This window comes from Panthera uncia, assembly GCF_023721935.1.
Source record: "Panthera uncia isolate 11264 chromosome C1 unlocalized genomic scaffold, Puncia_PCG_1.0 HiC_scaffold_3, whole genome shotgun sequence".
Taxonomy (NCBI): domain Eukaryota; kingdom Metazoa; phylum Chordata; class Mammalia; order Carnivora; family Felidae; genus Panthera; species Panthera uncia.
Window position 1 is genome coordinate 111,326,577 of NW_026057584.1, and position 14,913 is coordinate 111,341,489.

Genomic DNA, 14,913 nt, shown 5'->3' on the forward strand with positions numbered 1-14,913 from the left:
GGGATGTTCCTTTACACCTAAGCTTCTAAGTATGTCTCAGTCCTTTGTGGGCTTGTGCTTTGGGGGTGGCGTTAGACCTTAAGAAGATTTAGTCTCTCTCCTACTGTTTCCAATCTGTTTTCTTGAAGTCCCTCTTCCAATTGACTGTCACATACTTTACTTATTTACTTATTTATTCACACATGGGAAAGGAAGGTTGGAGAGGACTGGAGTGGGGTGGAGTTCTTTTCCTTCAGCTTGGAAAAGTTTCAGAATCGCCCTCTGGAGAAGTCCTTCCCATGTGAGGTAGACCTATTAGGGAGAATGGCCTGGAGGGTTTCATAGTAGCTACTTTTCCTCTCCCTCTGCCAGGCCTATGAGAAGATCTTTCTTTGTCCTCACCCTGAAAATGTTCCTAGAGGAAAAGGCTATGAAAGCATAGCCCCTTTTTACTGTCCAGCCTTCCAGCTTCTTACTCAGCCTGCAACAATTTGTCAAAATTACTTTTTATCTCTTCCTAACAGTTTTTGTCATTTCGTAGCTTCTGCTCCAGGTCTTGGTTGCTATATTTCTCTGGATGCACCTGTTTCTCCATATTTCAAGGAAGTTGTTTGCTCTGTTCTCTGACAGGTCATGAATAGTCATTGACTTTCAATTTGTCCAGCTTTTTCTTGTTGTAAGGATGGGGATGGCAGTTTTCAACACCTTACATGTAATAACAAAAAAACACCTTTCCCTTCCTAAATATGGGTGTGTGTGATATGTGTGTATCACCATGGAGCCCAGAGCATTAACATCAAGGCCTCAGGACAGCTGGACAGGGGGTGAGTACAGGAAACAGGATGTATTGTTCACTTTTTAAATGTATCTTTTCATTGTTAAGTTTCATTTTTATAGTTTTTAAGAGGACTATAATACAGAAGACTTAGGAGAATAAAGAAGTGACCAAAGCATTGTTTTTTAACAGCAAAAATCAAAATAACTTGAATAGCCATCAACAGGAGAATATCTAAATTAATTGTTACCTATAGGAGATTGCTGTGGAATTGTTCAAGAGAGTGGAGAAACTGCCTGCTGCTGGCACCTGCTAAGAAGATGTCTGTGATGCACTGTGCAGTAAAAAAGATTAACATTCATGTGTGTTTATTTCATGGGCATAAAAAGGGTCTGAGGACATACCCAGTGTTCAAGAAGCTCCAGGAAGTGGAGGCTCAGCACTTTGCTTTGTTTGGATTGTTTGTAGTAAATGGGAATAAATTTTGTAATCAAAACAACAGAAGGATAAAAGAAGGAAAGAGACTTACTTTTTATTGTCTTCTCTTCTGTGTCTTTTGAGTTCTGTATCCTGCTTATTTATCCCCATTCCATAAAAAGTAAAATAAAATAAGAAACCAGGAAAGGTAAGAAGTATCCCCTGATGTAGTTCACAGGCTCTTCCTTAGCATGTGCTGGTCTTTACCTGTTTTCATCACCTCCCCCCTGTTCTCTGCCCTGCCCCCTGGTGTACTCCAGGTTACTCTGCTGTAGGTCCAGGCCACCACCACATTTAGGGCAGGCTTGGAGGCTGCCTGGCCTCCTCCAAGCACCTCCCATTTCCCCATGCAACCCTGGAAGACTGGATGTTTTAAAGGCATAGTTCACAGGCCCCAGGGTGAACCCCAGCTCTCTACTTGCCACTGTATGACCCTAGGTGAGTCAGACTCTGTGGAATATTTATGGGCTGCAACAATTAGACGTACTTCTCAGGATTTTACTTTATATGGGAGAAACAAGCTCCTATAACCTCTATAGCCATGTGAATGAGAGAGTAAAAAATGACCGGAATTCTGAAAATGCCTCATAGGCCTCTGCGACTACCAACACTGGGCTAGGCACTCAACCCAGGAGCTGGCCCTGCAGTTCGATCCTATGCTCTCCATGGATCACGTGGAGAACATCCTTGAGGCCTGCAGAACCCTGACAGGGGCACTGCCTGGACCCTTCTTGCAGGGGAGGGCAGCCTAAGGGGTGGGATGTGGAGAGAGATGGTCTTTGGCTTCCTCAGACCCTCTGGACACAAGAGAAAGGGAAGCGCCTCATCCATTCTCCCAGCAAGGTGCCTAACAGGCCACTGCTGGGACTTTCCCCAACATTGCTGAGAATGAGAATTTCTAGGGTGTCAGGATTGCTTAAGATGCTTCCCAGAGTGAGAGCCACTGGGTTGGGGGTTTCTCTCAGGAGGCAGGACCTGTTCCTTGTCTGTCCTGCCCTGCTGTGTGTCACTGTAGACTACCCTCACCATAACCTCTGGGTACTGGGTCTACTTTTGTCCTGTCATCCTGACCCTAGGCCCCTCCTGACTGTGCCTGAACCTCCTCAGTTCCTGCCTCTCCCAGCGCTCTTGGAGCTGGCTGGATTTGCCTCCATCACCACCAGTCACCACATCACATCAAGGAAATATTCCATCAGAGCTTCTGCCAAGGTAAAACCTTAACTCTGCTACTCTCCAGACACAAGACTCACATTTAATTAAAAAATCAGAAAACCACGAGCAACCTTTTGATAATTCATTATTTGAACAAGTAAATATGCACTGAGCACTTGCTCTGCTCAGGTGCAGTACAAAGTGATAAGGGCCATGACTGAATGAGATACTCAGCCTGCTTACAGGGGGACATGTGGCTGGCACCCAGACAGTGCTCAGACATCTGTGCCCTGAAAGAAGGGAGGAGTGAAGGCTTTGAAAGAGGTGTTTGCTGCAGGAGCTCGGCAAGAGAAGTTCTAGAGCCTCGTGAAGAGCTGGGCCTTAGGAGTCAAAGTGTGGGATTCAAACCCCATCAACCCCTCACACTAGCTGTGTGCATCCATGGGCAAGTCACATCAGCACTCTGTGCCTTGGTCTCCATATCTGAAAAATGATGACAACAATTATATCCAGGTTGATGCAGGGATGAGATAAACTATTCCACATGTAACCTGTTCCCAGCACAGTTCAATAACACTAATCATTTGTGGAGGTCCTGAGAGGAAGCATCATGTGTGATTTCCCAGGAAGACTGGCCCTGTCTTTCCTCAGTGTCCAGGGTCTGGATAGGCCTGGTCAGCAGCCTATAGGAGCACACAGTAGGCTCCAGTAAGCAGTTGTTAATGAGGGCAGAGCATTTTCTATCCTGAAATGAAGCCTCAATCAGGAGAGGCCCCAGCCTGTGATCAGCTATCAGACTGCATCCCTATGGTTGGCATTTCTCCCCTATCCCCACTTAACCTATCCCTTTCTGATGACCTTTCCTCTAGAAACAGGTTCATATCTGTGGTGGCCATCCTTTACATCTCACTGCAGCATGTCAGGTGAGGTAGGATCTTATCACAGAGAACCTTGATGTGTGGTCTGTTGCTGTACCTAATATCCTGACACCTGCTCTTCCTGAAGATGTGGGCCACCTTTCACTCCAAGATTCTGGACAGTTGGTGTTGTGCATGTTGTTGTGGCTTTTGGGAAGATGAGAGTTGCAGCTTCATTCCAAGGTAAGTTTTCCTGAAGGGGGAGGCAAGGATGCTGACAGTGTGGAGGGATGAGAATGGCAGAGTTGTGAAGAATCAATCAACTTCTTCCCTAAGAATATTTTGCCACCCTTGGCTTCATTTAGAGAGTGAAAGTTTAGGGAAATTGTCGGGCTGATTTGTAATTGAGAACTCACCAACACCCACAGGATCTTCAGGGTTTGGCTAGCCCTGGCAAGGTTGCACAGTAACACATGGTGTCTGTTGATTCAAGGCTCTTACTGAGATGAGACCTGTCCTGCTTCTTACTCCCATGAGAAGTCCTTCAGGGCCCCAGCACATTGTGGCTGCTTGTCCTGGAGGTAGAGATCAGGCTTGTGTGGGGCCAGTGGGCATTCCTGAGCTCATCCGTGGCCCCCTATCCTGCCTGTATCCCATTCTCTGCATCCCACCCCTAAGCCTTGGATCACACATTTATTATTATTCTCAACCCCCTATGCAGATTTCTTGGCTCCCTCTACCTCCCATTTACAGGATGTTCTGTTATCTTCCCATCAGTTTCAAGCCTGAGTTCTTCTCTATGACATGCTGTATAAGGAGAAGCCAGGTGTGGCCACTTCACAGCCAACTAGGTTTTGAGTCTTCATTTCTCTGTGGGGAAATCAGTGAGGCACACTTTGAGAGCAATGGCAGCTTTTCAGCTGTCCTTGGCCTTAGGCTACCTAGTATCTGGCCTGGCTGAGCTGGTGGGTTCAGGCATAGATGCCTCCATATTAAAATGCTCTGCTCCACTTGCTTGTGTCCTGCCACCTCCTACCCCCCAATAGTCCTTACATCAGGGACAAAGATGGAAAGTTGGGTCTTAAGTCCTCTTGAATGTGGCCACAAAGATGCAGTTCCTGGTGACTGGGGGTCCGTGCTACACGTGAGGCTCAAACATGGCTGGCTTAGGGCCCCTACTTCCAGCTGGTTTCAGGGGAGGCCCTTATGGTCCAGGAAGCTTTCTGGGACACTTGCAGAAGGGGTTCACTCGTGCTGGTTTTTGGAAGTGAAGTCCAGGATTCCTGGCAATTTGCCCCGGGGTCTCAGCTGGGTAGCAGGGCCAAGAGGGGTTATAAGTCCAGCTGGCCCCTGTGTGCCCCTGCTCCACAGCCCTTGAGTTGAGCTACAGGGGCTGGTCCTCCACAGAGGCACGAGACTGGGCATCCATCCTGGTGTGCTCCACCCTGAGCTGGCTGAGGTCAAGAACATGGCCTGGGCACCTCTGGTCCTGTGAGCTGTGTAGTGGACTACCCAGGGAGGGCAGGCCACATGAAACTGCCACGCTAGGGAAGCTGTTAGGCTGTTTCTGCAGCAGAATTTCAGGGCCCCTGGTTTGAGGTTGCCTGCAGAGCCCACTGCTCATGTCCTGCCTTGGGGGCTGTTTAGTAGGGGGCTGGCAGTCTGGTTTGATCTGCAGGGCTGCAACCTGGGCCGCACAGCCTGTCAGGGTGGGCTCTACATCGAGGGTGCTTTCCCCAGGACCAGGCCTCCAAGAACCTCGGAAATACTCCAGATTCCCAGGTGGTCTGGGCTCCTGGGAGCTAGGCCAAAGGTTTGGGACTTTGTTTTTGCTGCAAGTGTCTGTTGTTGCAGAGGTTGCAGACCCCACAGGGGAGAACAAGCCTTCATAGCAGCCTTGTGTCCCTCCTTCCCCAGAGACCTGCACACACTCCAGAGATGTGTCCCTGGACAGAGAGCTAGTTACCCGCTCAGGCCCTGCTAGGACCTTGCTCTCTCCAGCAAGTAGGCCCTTGGTAAGCGAATGTGCCCACAGCTCCCGCCTGCTGGGTACTGAGCCCACAATGGTCCTACCTGCATCTGAAGCCCCAAGCCCCCTGCCCTCCAGCTTCACTGGACCTGGGCTCTTTTGCTCAGAGCCAGCTTCCAGTTTCTCTGTCTGTCCCTTGGGTGAGGTTGCAGTATCCCCAGGGGCTGAGGCAGGCGGGGTGCGGAGCTCAGGGCTACGGCGAAGCCAATTGATAATGCCCATGGTGATGGCAAGCTCAGTGTCACAGAGCTTTAGCAGACACTCTTTGCCCTTCCAGGAGCTTTGCAAAAAGCTCTGGCTGAGCAGGTCTGGACCTGGTGTTGGGGCCAAGTTCTCCTCTGCCCCCACATGGAAGCTGCACATAGACAGTGGTGCTCCTAGTGCTGGCCCTGACAGACTCTCAGACACACACAGGTCATCATCCAGGCTTGGGCCAACAGGGCCCTCGCTGGGGTCATAGAAGAGCTCATAGAGGGCATCTCCACTGTAGCTATCCCGGGGGAAGGCAGCTGCAGGTGTGCCTGGGCTCGAAGCCTCCTTCTTATCCTCCTCGAGGCCAGGTGAGAAAGAGTCATAGTAGCCTTCATCACTTGTGGACACAGATTCTGGCTGTTCACTCTTGGGGGTACCTGTGTCTATGGAGCTGGCTTTGGAGCCACTGTGGGGGTCCCTGCAAGGACACAGGGGGAGCTCAGCAAGCCCAGCTGTATCCAGCCTGGGTCGGTCTGTATCTGTCCCCTGGGGACTCCCCAGCCATGGGCCCAGTAGGGTGCTATGCTGCTGTCTCACAGAGCGATTCACACTGTCCCAGAACTTGGCAAAGTCAGACATCTCATTTTGGGCGGGTGATGCCAGCTGTTCCATGCTGCCCTGGAAGGGGCCCCTAAGAACTTTGTTTTCAAGGGCCTGTGATAACTGAGTTGGGCTCTCCAGGCCCTCGTTCAGTTCCAGGGATGGCACGGAACTTTCATCTGCAAAGATCTCCCCACAGCCTGTGAGAGAGTCAAAGCTCTTGAGTGAGGCCACATCCTCACACAGGGCCCTACAGAGGTCAAAGGAAGAGTCGGGCAGGAGCTCGCTGTCAGATAGGTCTTGACTTAGGCCGTCTGGCCCCAGTCCTTCACCAAAGGGAAAGAAGCCTGTGTCTGTCTGCCCTCCAGCCTCTGATGGGCCTCCAGGTGAGGACAGGCTCTCCCTCTTGGTTGCCAGTGAGGCCAAGTTCTCAGTCTTGTTTCTGCGAATGTGGAATAGGTTCCGAAAGCACTTCTTAGGTCGTTTCAGGGAGATCCTCTTCCTTGGTATGCTCTTGGCCACAGCTGGCACAAAGGGCATCTGGGGCACAAAGTGGCGGTAGTCAATCATGCGCTGGCTGCTAGAGGGTCCTGGGAAACTCGCGCTGCCCACCAGGTGCCCTGTGGTGGCACTCACCCTGCCAGCCCCAGGTACACTGTCATGAGTCTTGCTCTTTCGTACCAGTTTGAAGGTGGCCCCACAGAAGGCTGTAGCCCCCACCTCGGGTTCTGGTTTCGCTCCCTTGTTGGGGCATCTGTCATATCCTTGAGCGTTGGGACTAACCTGTGGGGCTCTCTCACTGTAGGGCCGCTGTTGCCCTCCTGGTGAGTCTGACCAGGGACCTGCATCCTCCCTGACTGGAGCAGTGGCTGCTGGGTCTGGGGGTTTCTCATGGGAAATCTGCAGGCTGGATTTGATGAAGGTCTTTCCTCTCTTCAGCTCCATGCTGTCAGTGCCCCAGGCTGCTGTGAAGGAAAACAGGAGGCACTTAGTATCCAAGATGGAGGCCTATGGTTCTAGAAGACCTCTGCCTGTCCCTATTTACATAGTTGCTTTGGAGCTGAACTCTGACATCTAAACTTGGATCCTTTCAGAGGTAAGAGAGAGGGAGATGGGATGGCCCCACCCAGACTCACTGCCCCAGGGCTGCTCATTGCTCCATAGACAACTGATCCCAGAGAAGTTAAGTCACATGCCTAAAGTCACATAGTAGGAGCCTAAATGAGGACAGACTGGGGTCTGATTCTATTGTGTCTGTGATCTCTCAACTCAACCAAGCATCATCTCAGAGTTTACCTGGCCAAGTCAGATTCCCATTTCTATGCCCAGGCACTCTACAAATAGCACCCATCCTCACGGGGGAAGTATCATCGCTCTTTCAAGTGGTGGAGGAAAGGATTCAACAAATAAGTTCCTGCCTTCATCTAAGAGACAAAACTCAAAGGGAAACCCAAGCCTGTATCCTGGGCTGGATGGAGTAGCTCATCAGTTGGAAGGGGAGACACATACACTGCCCTTCACAGCTATTGCATCTGTCTTAGGAGGTAAGACTTGGTCTACACAAAGACCATCAGCAAGGCACAGCTGAGTATCTAATGGTGCATGTTGAGCTTGAGCACTGAGAAGAGAGACAGCATCATGGTAGAAGGCAAAAGAGAGGAGGCAGGCATGAGGCCAGGATCAGACAGTTTAGATAGACACAACACATGATGGGCTGGAGAGTATCCAGGTATCACCTTCTATGCACATCTTAACTGAGAGGCATTGATGCCTGGAATGCCATCTAGAGTTCCATCCAGATGAATGCCCAGTCTGAGTTCAATGGGAAAGGGTGTTGTGGTTGACTATTGATGTCTGTCCTGGTATGGGAGGGGGAAGCCACATAGGAGTTTTAACTTGACCATTTTTGCATTGCTAGGGAGTATGGCCTTACTCTGAGATCAATGAAGAGCTATAAAAGTCTTCTGAGTGAGTGGGTGGGTGTAAAAAGTGGCATAATGAATTTGGTGGTCTAAGACCATTTATCTGATATCTAAGTGGAGGACAGAATAAATTAGGAGAGAAGCTTTGAGCAGAGAAGATTCACAAAGGGCAACTAAAGTGGTCTGAGTATGTGGAGATAAGATCCAGATGGAAACTGCAGTCAAAGTCATGAAAAAGAGAGGTAAAGTTATAATGACCTTTCAAAGGCAGAAATGCTAGGATTTGGCAGCTGAATAAAGAAAGAAAAGTCATCAACAATGAGGAAACAGTAAATACTGATCCAGACAAAGAAAAGTGGGAAACAGTAAGGAAGTGGGAGTGGAGTGAAGGTGAGGAAGGGGCCTGTGCTAAGAGCTGGTTTGAAAAAGGGAAGCAAGGCTCTAGTTTTAAACATGTGGCCTTTGGGGTGAGCTTGGAGACCCCCAAGACCAGACCAAAAGAAGGTGATGCCCAAGGGCACCTGCAAACTTCCCCAGACTCTCCCTTGCTGTGTCTTCACGGGTACCCAGCTCACAGCTCAGTCTGTCCCAGCAGCTGGGAGTGGTGAGTGACCTGTGGGTCAGTCCTGTCAGTCTGGTGAGGGAAAGACTAGAAGAGAGAGTTTGGGGATGGTTTCTTTGACTTTCTTTTTTTTTTCTTCTTAAAACAACTTTGTTAAATGTTTATTTTTGAGACAGAGAGAGAAAGAGAGAGAGAGCAGGAGAGGGGCAGAGAGAGAGGGAGACACAGAATCTGAGCAGACTCCAGACTCTGAGTTGTCATCACATGGCATGTGACATGGGTGTTGAACCCACGAACTGTGAGATCATGACCTGAGCCAAAGTCAGCAGCTTAACCAACTGAGCCCCCCAGGTGCCCCTCTTTGGCTTTTCATAAGGACTTCTCCATAGGGAGCATCTGAATTCACTCCCCACCCCCGCCCCTGGTGCACAGCCTGTGAGGGACGCACACCACAGGTGTGAAGGCAAGTGGCTCTGTCAGCCTGCTTGCCTTTCAGACCCACTTCCCAGGAAGCTTTACAGCTACCTTCAGAAAGCTGCTTGACAGTTATGAGCTGACCAGGGTCAGCTTCGGAGTCTCTCAAATGCTTAGACATGAAGACCTGGAGGTGAACAGAGGGGCTGCCTCACAGCCCAGGTGACAACATTAAAGCTGAAGATGAGAAGTGGTGACAAAGCTGCCACTGCAGGGGCTCACAGGGACAAGCTGATTGGCCTCAACCCTACTCCCACTCATGGGCAGCACTTCCTCCCCTACAGGGGGACACTTGGGACTTTTGGCTGGAAGATAGGAGAAAGTGCTATGCCAGGGAAAACCACAGAACCTGGACTTGGCTCTGGCAGCAGCTCAGCTCTTGGTGACAGCATCCTGGACAGTGGGACAGTGCTTCAAGTTACCTTTCTGCCTCCTATGAGGTGTCATGCGCCCAAGCCTTTCCTACCCTATACCTGCAAATCCCATTATCACTCACCACAGTCCTCTGTGGCTGAGACAAGTCCTTCCTTAGCTCTGATGAATTTTCTTTACACAGCATAGTGGTTAATATTTGGACTCTGGAGTTGGAGAATGCAGATTTGAGTCATGGTTGCATCTACCTAACCAGGTGAGTTCTTCACCTATAACCATATAAGAGACATAACTTCCATTTTACAAAGGAGAGAGAATAAGGTCGAAAAAAGTCAGTCAATTGGCCCAGGTCAGACATGTGGTAAGTGACAGAACTAAGATTTGAAACCAAGCCTGTCTGATTCTGGTCATGTGCTCTTAATCACGACAGACATTCTGTGAACCAAAAACCCAAACTCTTCTTCATGGGAAACTTAAAAATCAAATACTAAATGTGCTCTTATGAATTATTTTGAAAGCACAATGAAAATGGAGATTAAAAACAAAAGTGCAGCTTACACAAATTCAGAAAAATTATAATTGAAGGTCATATACTTTCTATGACAAGAAATCTTGGAGATATTTTATTATGAGATCTCTATTCTATGTTAGAAAAATATTTTTATTAACACACTTTTGGAAATAATTTCAAGTAAGCATGACAAAGATTACTTCACTGTGTGCAGAATTTGCAACTACAAGAACTAAGGTGGTTCATTTGATATCGATCTCTATCAATAAAACTGCTGATTTCTTATTTCTCAATTCAGTGAACTGATTTAAACTCATGAAGAACCAGAAATTTCACCACATTCTGAACTTGTAAAATAGCCTCTCAGAATAGCAGTCACTGCTAAAGATGCTTGTGTGACTTAGTGTCACTGATGTTGCCAAACCTATTTCTTGAGTTCATTTAATACTTTGGCACATTGATGGGACAATAAGGGGTAATGTCCAGAATAATGAATGAGAGACTTGCAAAACACTGGAGCAATCATGTGAAATCCAGTGTATGTTCAATCTGGTCACATTCCACATTAAAATAATTTATCAGAGCCTGACTCTCTGGAAATGTGAAGCCCATATGTGACATGGGTGGGAACACCCTGAGGGGTCAGAGGCCTCACTGTCCAACTGGAGACAAGCTGAGCAGTCTCCTTCCATGACAGTTCTCAGGGACAGAATGGAATTTATCTGGAAAGCTAGATGCTGGCACTGTCATTGCCTAAGGGCAGAGGCCAAATATGTCCAGGTTCCCAGCTGCAAAAATGTACACTCTGCTCTGTAACTCTCTGGCTAAAGACCCCCTAAGTGGATCCCAGCATGAAACCTGAGAAAGAATCCTCTACCACGTGCCACATCCCTCCCCAAAGGAAAAAGTAGGCCTGTCCCTTTCCTGGTTTGGTGCCTTCTTGTCTATAACACTCAGGGATCACTGGCTGCTCATTCTGGTGCTTGCTTGGTCTTGCAACTCCCCAGTGAGGTTGAAAACTTCTTTAAGATTCAGGACTCCAATGGTGGTCAACTGTGAGCTACTACTTACTTAAATGAAGTATTTATGTTTTTGAGACATCTTAGCTATATATTTACATCTAAGTTTCCTAAATGGAACACTGAGTCTAGTTTTTAATTCCATAATTTATGTACATCATTCTTTAAGACAGTTCTCAGTGACACCAAGACCCTGGACCGAGTTCTTCATCTCTAAAATGAACTTGCAAATTCCACGAGAACAAGAACCATACCATGTACTTTATTTAATCAACTCTGACTCACGGATGTGCTATTTTATTTTATTTTTTTTTATTTTTTTTTTCGTAAAGAGATATCTTTATTTTTTTTTTATTTTTTATTTTTTTTATTGTTCATTTATTTTATTTTATTTTATTTTATTTTATTTTATTTTTTAATATATGAAATTTACTGTCAAATTGGTTTCCATACAACACCCAGTGCTCATCCCAAAAGGTGCCCTCCTCAATACCCATCACCCACCCTGCCCTCCCTCCCACCCTGCTCTCCCTCCCACCCCCCATCAACCCTCAATTTGTTCTCAGTTTTTAACAGTCTCTTATGCTTTGGCTCTCTCCCACTCTAACCTCTTTTTTTTTTTTTTTCCTTCCCCTCCCCCATGGGTTTCTGTTATGTTTCTCAGGATCCACATAAGAGTGAAACCATATGGTATCTGTCTTTCTCTGTATGGCTTATTTCACTTAGCATCACACTCTCCAGTTCCATCCATGTTGCTACAAAAGGCCATATTTCATTTTTTCTCATTGCCACGTAGTATTCCATTGTGTATATAAACCACAATTTCTTTATCCATTCATCAGTTGATGGACATTTAGGCTCTTTCCATAATTTGGCTATTGTTGAGAGTGCCGCTATAAACATTGGGGTACAGGTGCCCCTATGCATCAGTACTCCTGTATCCCTTGGATAAATTCCTAGCAGTGCTATTGCTGGGTCATAGGGTAGGTCTATTTTTAATTTTCTGAGGAACCTCCACACTGCTTTCCAGAGCGGCTGCACCAATTTGCATTCCCACCAACAGTGCAAGAGGGTTCCTGTTTCTCCACGGATGTGCTATTTTAACCAAGATCTAAAAGACAGCTGAAGACAACCAGGCAAAAGACGTGGGAAGCATATTTCAGGCAGAGGGAACATCCTGCAGAAAGGCCTTGAGGAGCAAAGGAGGAAGAATGTTTAAAACTCTGAAAGCAGGCCCAGGTGGCCAGAGCAGCCGGATGAAGGTGGGAAATGGGCAGGGCAGACTGTACTCTGCCTGAGATCACAGGGAGGGTCTTGGCTTTTATCCTATGCACCATGGAGAGCATATGCACCATGCTTTTATCCTATGCACCATGAGATCCAGCCATCAAGGGTGAGTAACATGGCTAATATTCAGTTTTTAGGGGTGCCTGGGTGGCTCAGTTGGTTAGGCATCCAACTTTGGCTCAGGTTATGATCTCTCAGTTTGTGGGCCCGAGCCCCGTTTTGGGCTCTGTGCTGACAGCTCAGAGCCTAGAGCCTGCTTCGGATTCTGTGTCTCCTCTCTCTGCCCCTCCCATGCTCATGCTCTGTCTCTTTCTGTCTCTCAGTAATAAATAAACATTAAAAAAATAAATATTAAAAAAAGACAGATTAGGAGCCAGAGCAGGGTCTAGCTGAAAGTAGTGACAGAGACTGCTCATGTATGTAAACCTTTCCTCTCAGCACCTTACACAAAGTATGCACTTGCATATGGATTTATTACAAACTGAGCAAATGAAGTAATTCTAATGGCTGCTTTTCTACATGATAAATAACTTTAGCTCAACTGCCTACAATTTTTTTTTCCTTTGGGAAGGTAATTCTGTGCTCTTCTTTCTTTTTTTTTTTTTAACATGAAAGTGATTGAGTGTTTCATGGATGAAAATAAAAATCGCTCAGGTACACATATGTAACAGAAGTGGTTGGAGATATAAACATTTTGACTAATAGTTTTGGCATTGCCATGCCTTCTCCGGCCCCGCCCCCAACACCCAGTAAAACCAGAAGCCTAGACATACAAAGAGGTGAATAGTGATTAGAAAGAAAAAGCCTCAGAGGGGAGCCTTGCCCAGGGACATCCAGGACATTGGGGCCAGGGTGAGAGACTATATATGGGGCCATAGTTTATCTCTGTAGAAGGTACCTGTCTAAGCCAAAACCTTCAGGATGGATGGAGTGAAGGCTATTGTGGGGAGAGAAAGCCTCGTGTTATGGGGTGGGTGTGGGTTGGGGAATGAAGCAGAAATAGAATCCGCAGTGAAAACATCACCAATTCACCCAACCCCCACGTCAGGGAGACAAAGGGCCCTTTAGGGAGCGAAGGTTCTGGCCCACCTCCTCTAAAGGGAGTCTCTAGGTGTTCCTGGGCTGCTCAACTGAAAGAAAATCGGTCTTGAATCTAATCTATTCTTTCCCAGCCCCTGCATCCGCGCGCAGTGGGTCTCTCCCCTCCCGTAGCCAGACCTAAAAGGGTCTTCTCCCTCAGACTCCAGATTCCTCATCAGCCACGCAGGACACCGCAGGGTTGAGAGGGTGCAGACCCTGGTTCCTCCACTCAGCCCGTCCACTGCGCGAAATAACGCACAAAAATTCCCCCCAAATCTTTCCTCCAAGTCTACATCGGAGGGCCGTTAGCGACTTACCGCTGGTGGCCGGCCGGGAGTGTCGCAGTAAGCGTCCTTGGCAGGGCCGGGAGCCACTCCCGAGCCGCTCACGGAGCTCAGCACCACGGTCAGCTCCCGGCGCCGCGCGTCCCCGCCAAGTGGGGGAGGAGGAGGGCCAGAGCCCGCCCGCAGCGGCTGGAGGGGCTAGGCGGCTGCGGCAGGAGGCGGGCAGGCGAGGGTTAAGCTGCCGGAGAGCACTGGGGCGGGGGCGGAGCCGGGCCGGGAGCCAGCTCGCCAGAGAGGCAGGCGCCCCCAGCGAAGCAGTGGGCGAGATGAAGGGCTCTGGGCCTGGGTGGGGGATGCTCCCGGAGAACTGCAGCCTCCTTGTGCCGCCACCGCCTGGGCCCCGCTCGGTCTCGCTTTGTTAGTATTTCTCCCGGTCTCTGTCTCTGTGTGTCTGTCTCCCCGCAGCGCTGTGGTTTTACATCCTTCAGGCCTTGCTGCCAGGGCTGCCAGGATGTACAGACGCCCAATGGTCTCTCCTGGTCCGCGACTGCACGCCTGCGCGGCGGTCTGAAGCCCTTAGAGGAACAGGTGTGGGTGCACTAATCCCTGCAGCCGGTAGCGCCCAGGCAGATTTAATCCCAACGCTCTCGGAAGGGCTGGGCACACGGGGCCTAGTTAAAGATTCCTACTCAAGATTCCGAGCTGGCTTGGAAGAAGTGGCAGTCCAGTCTCGGATGCAGGGCTCAGTTTTACAGAACCTTTTTTACAGAGTGCCTTTCTTGTACCGAATTGTATTACTAATGGAACGCTTCCCTTACAAGTACTTACTGTGTGAAGTCAGCCGGTGCTTTGCCCTGCAGCAGTTTTGTGGGGAAGAGCAGAAATGTTGTGGGGACTCTCCCCTCTGAGCTCAGGACCAAGGACCTGATGGTGGGAAAGGAATAAAGTAAGGATTAAATAACTTCTGGATGGCTCTGGGAGCGGTGCCAGGACCATGGGGGAGGGTGTGTGGGGTGGAGAGGGGCGGGAGCGCACAGCTGGTGCTGGTGAAGCTGCCTATCCCTCAGGAGTGTGTAAGGGGGACAGAGATCCGGGTGGTGGTGATGGCTGATCCCACACAACAGGGGTGAGTGCAGGCAGTGAATGATGGAAGGAAGGACTCAGGGGTCGCCTAGTCCAGCCTTGGGTTGAGACCCAAAAGAGGTCAGGACTAGGGAAAATGACAAAGACCATGAGTTCCTTTCAGCCTGATGGCCTCCACCTCGTCCCCATGTCCAAAAACCCCCCTAGACACAGGGTGTGTCATGTTGGTGTGGGCTGTCTTTGGCATAACCCATCAAC

General features: G+C 48.9%; 1 protein-coding gene across 1 annotated transcript; it reads right to left on the reverse strand.

Moving 5' to 3' along the window:
• Positions 1-4,624: 4,624 nt before the first annotated feature.
• AMER3 (APC membrane recruitment protein 3) lies at positions 4,625-7,006 on the reverse strand. Its single transcript, XM_049614476.1, has one exon. It carries the CDS (start codon positions 7,004-7,006, stop codon positions 4,625-4,627), a length of 2,382 nt encoding a protein of 793 aa, XP_049470433.1.
• Between the last annotated feature and the right edge of the window lie 7,907 nt (positions 7,007-14,913).

What these genes read in the sequence shown, in the direction of transcription:
- AMER3 (XM_049614476.1), bottom strand. Translation starts at nt 7,006, where the DNA reads ATGGAGCTGAAGAGAGGAAAGACCTTCATCAAATCCAGCCTGCAGATT.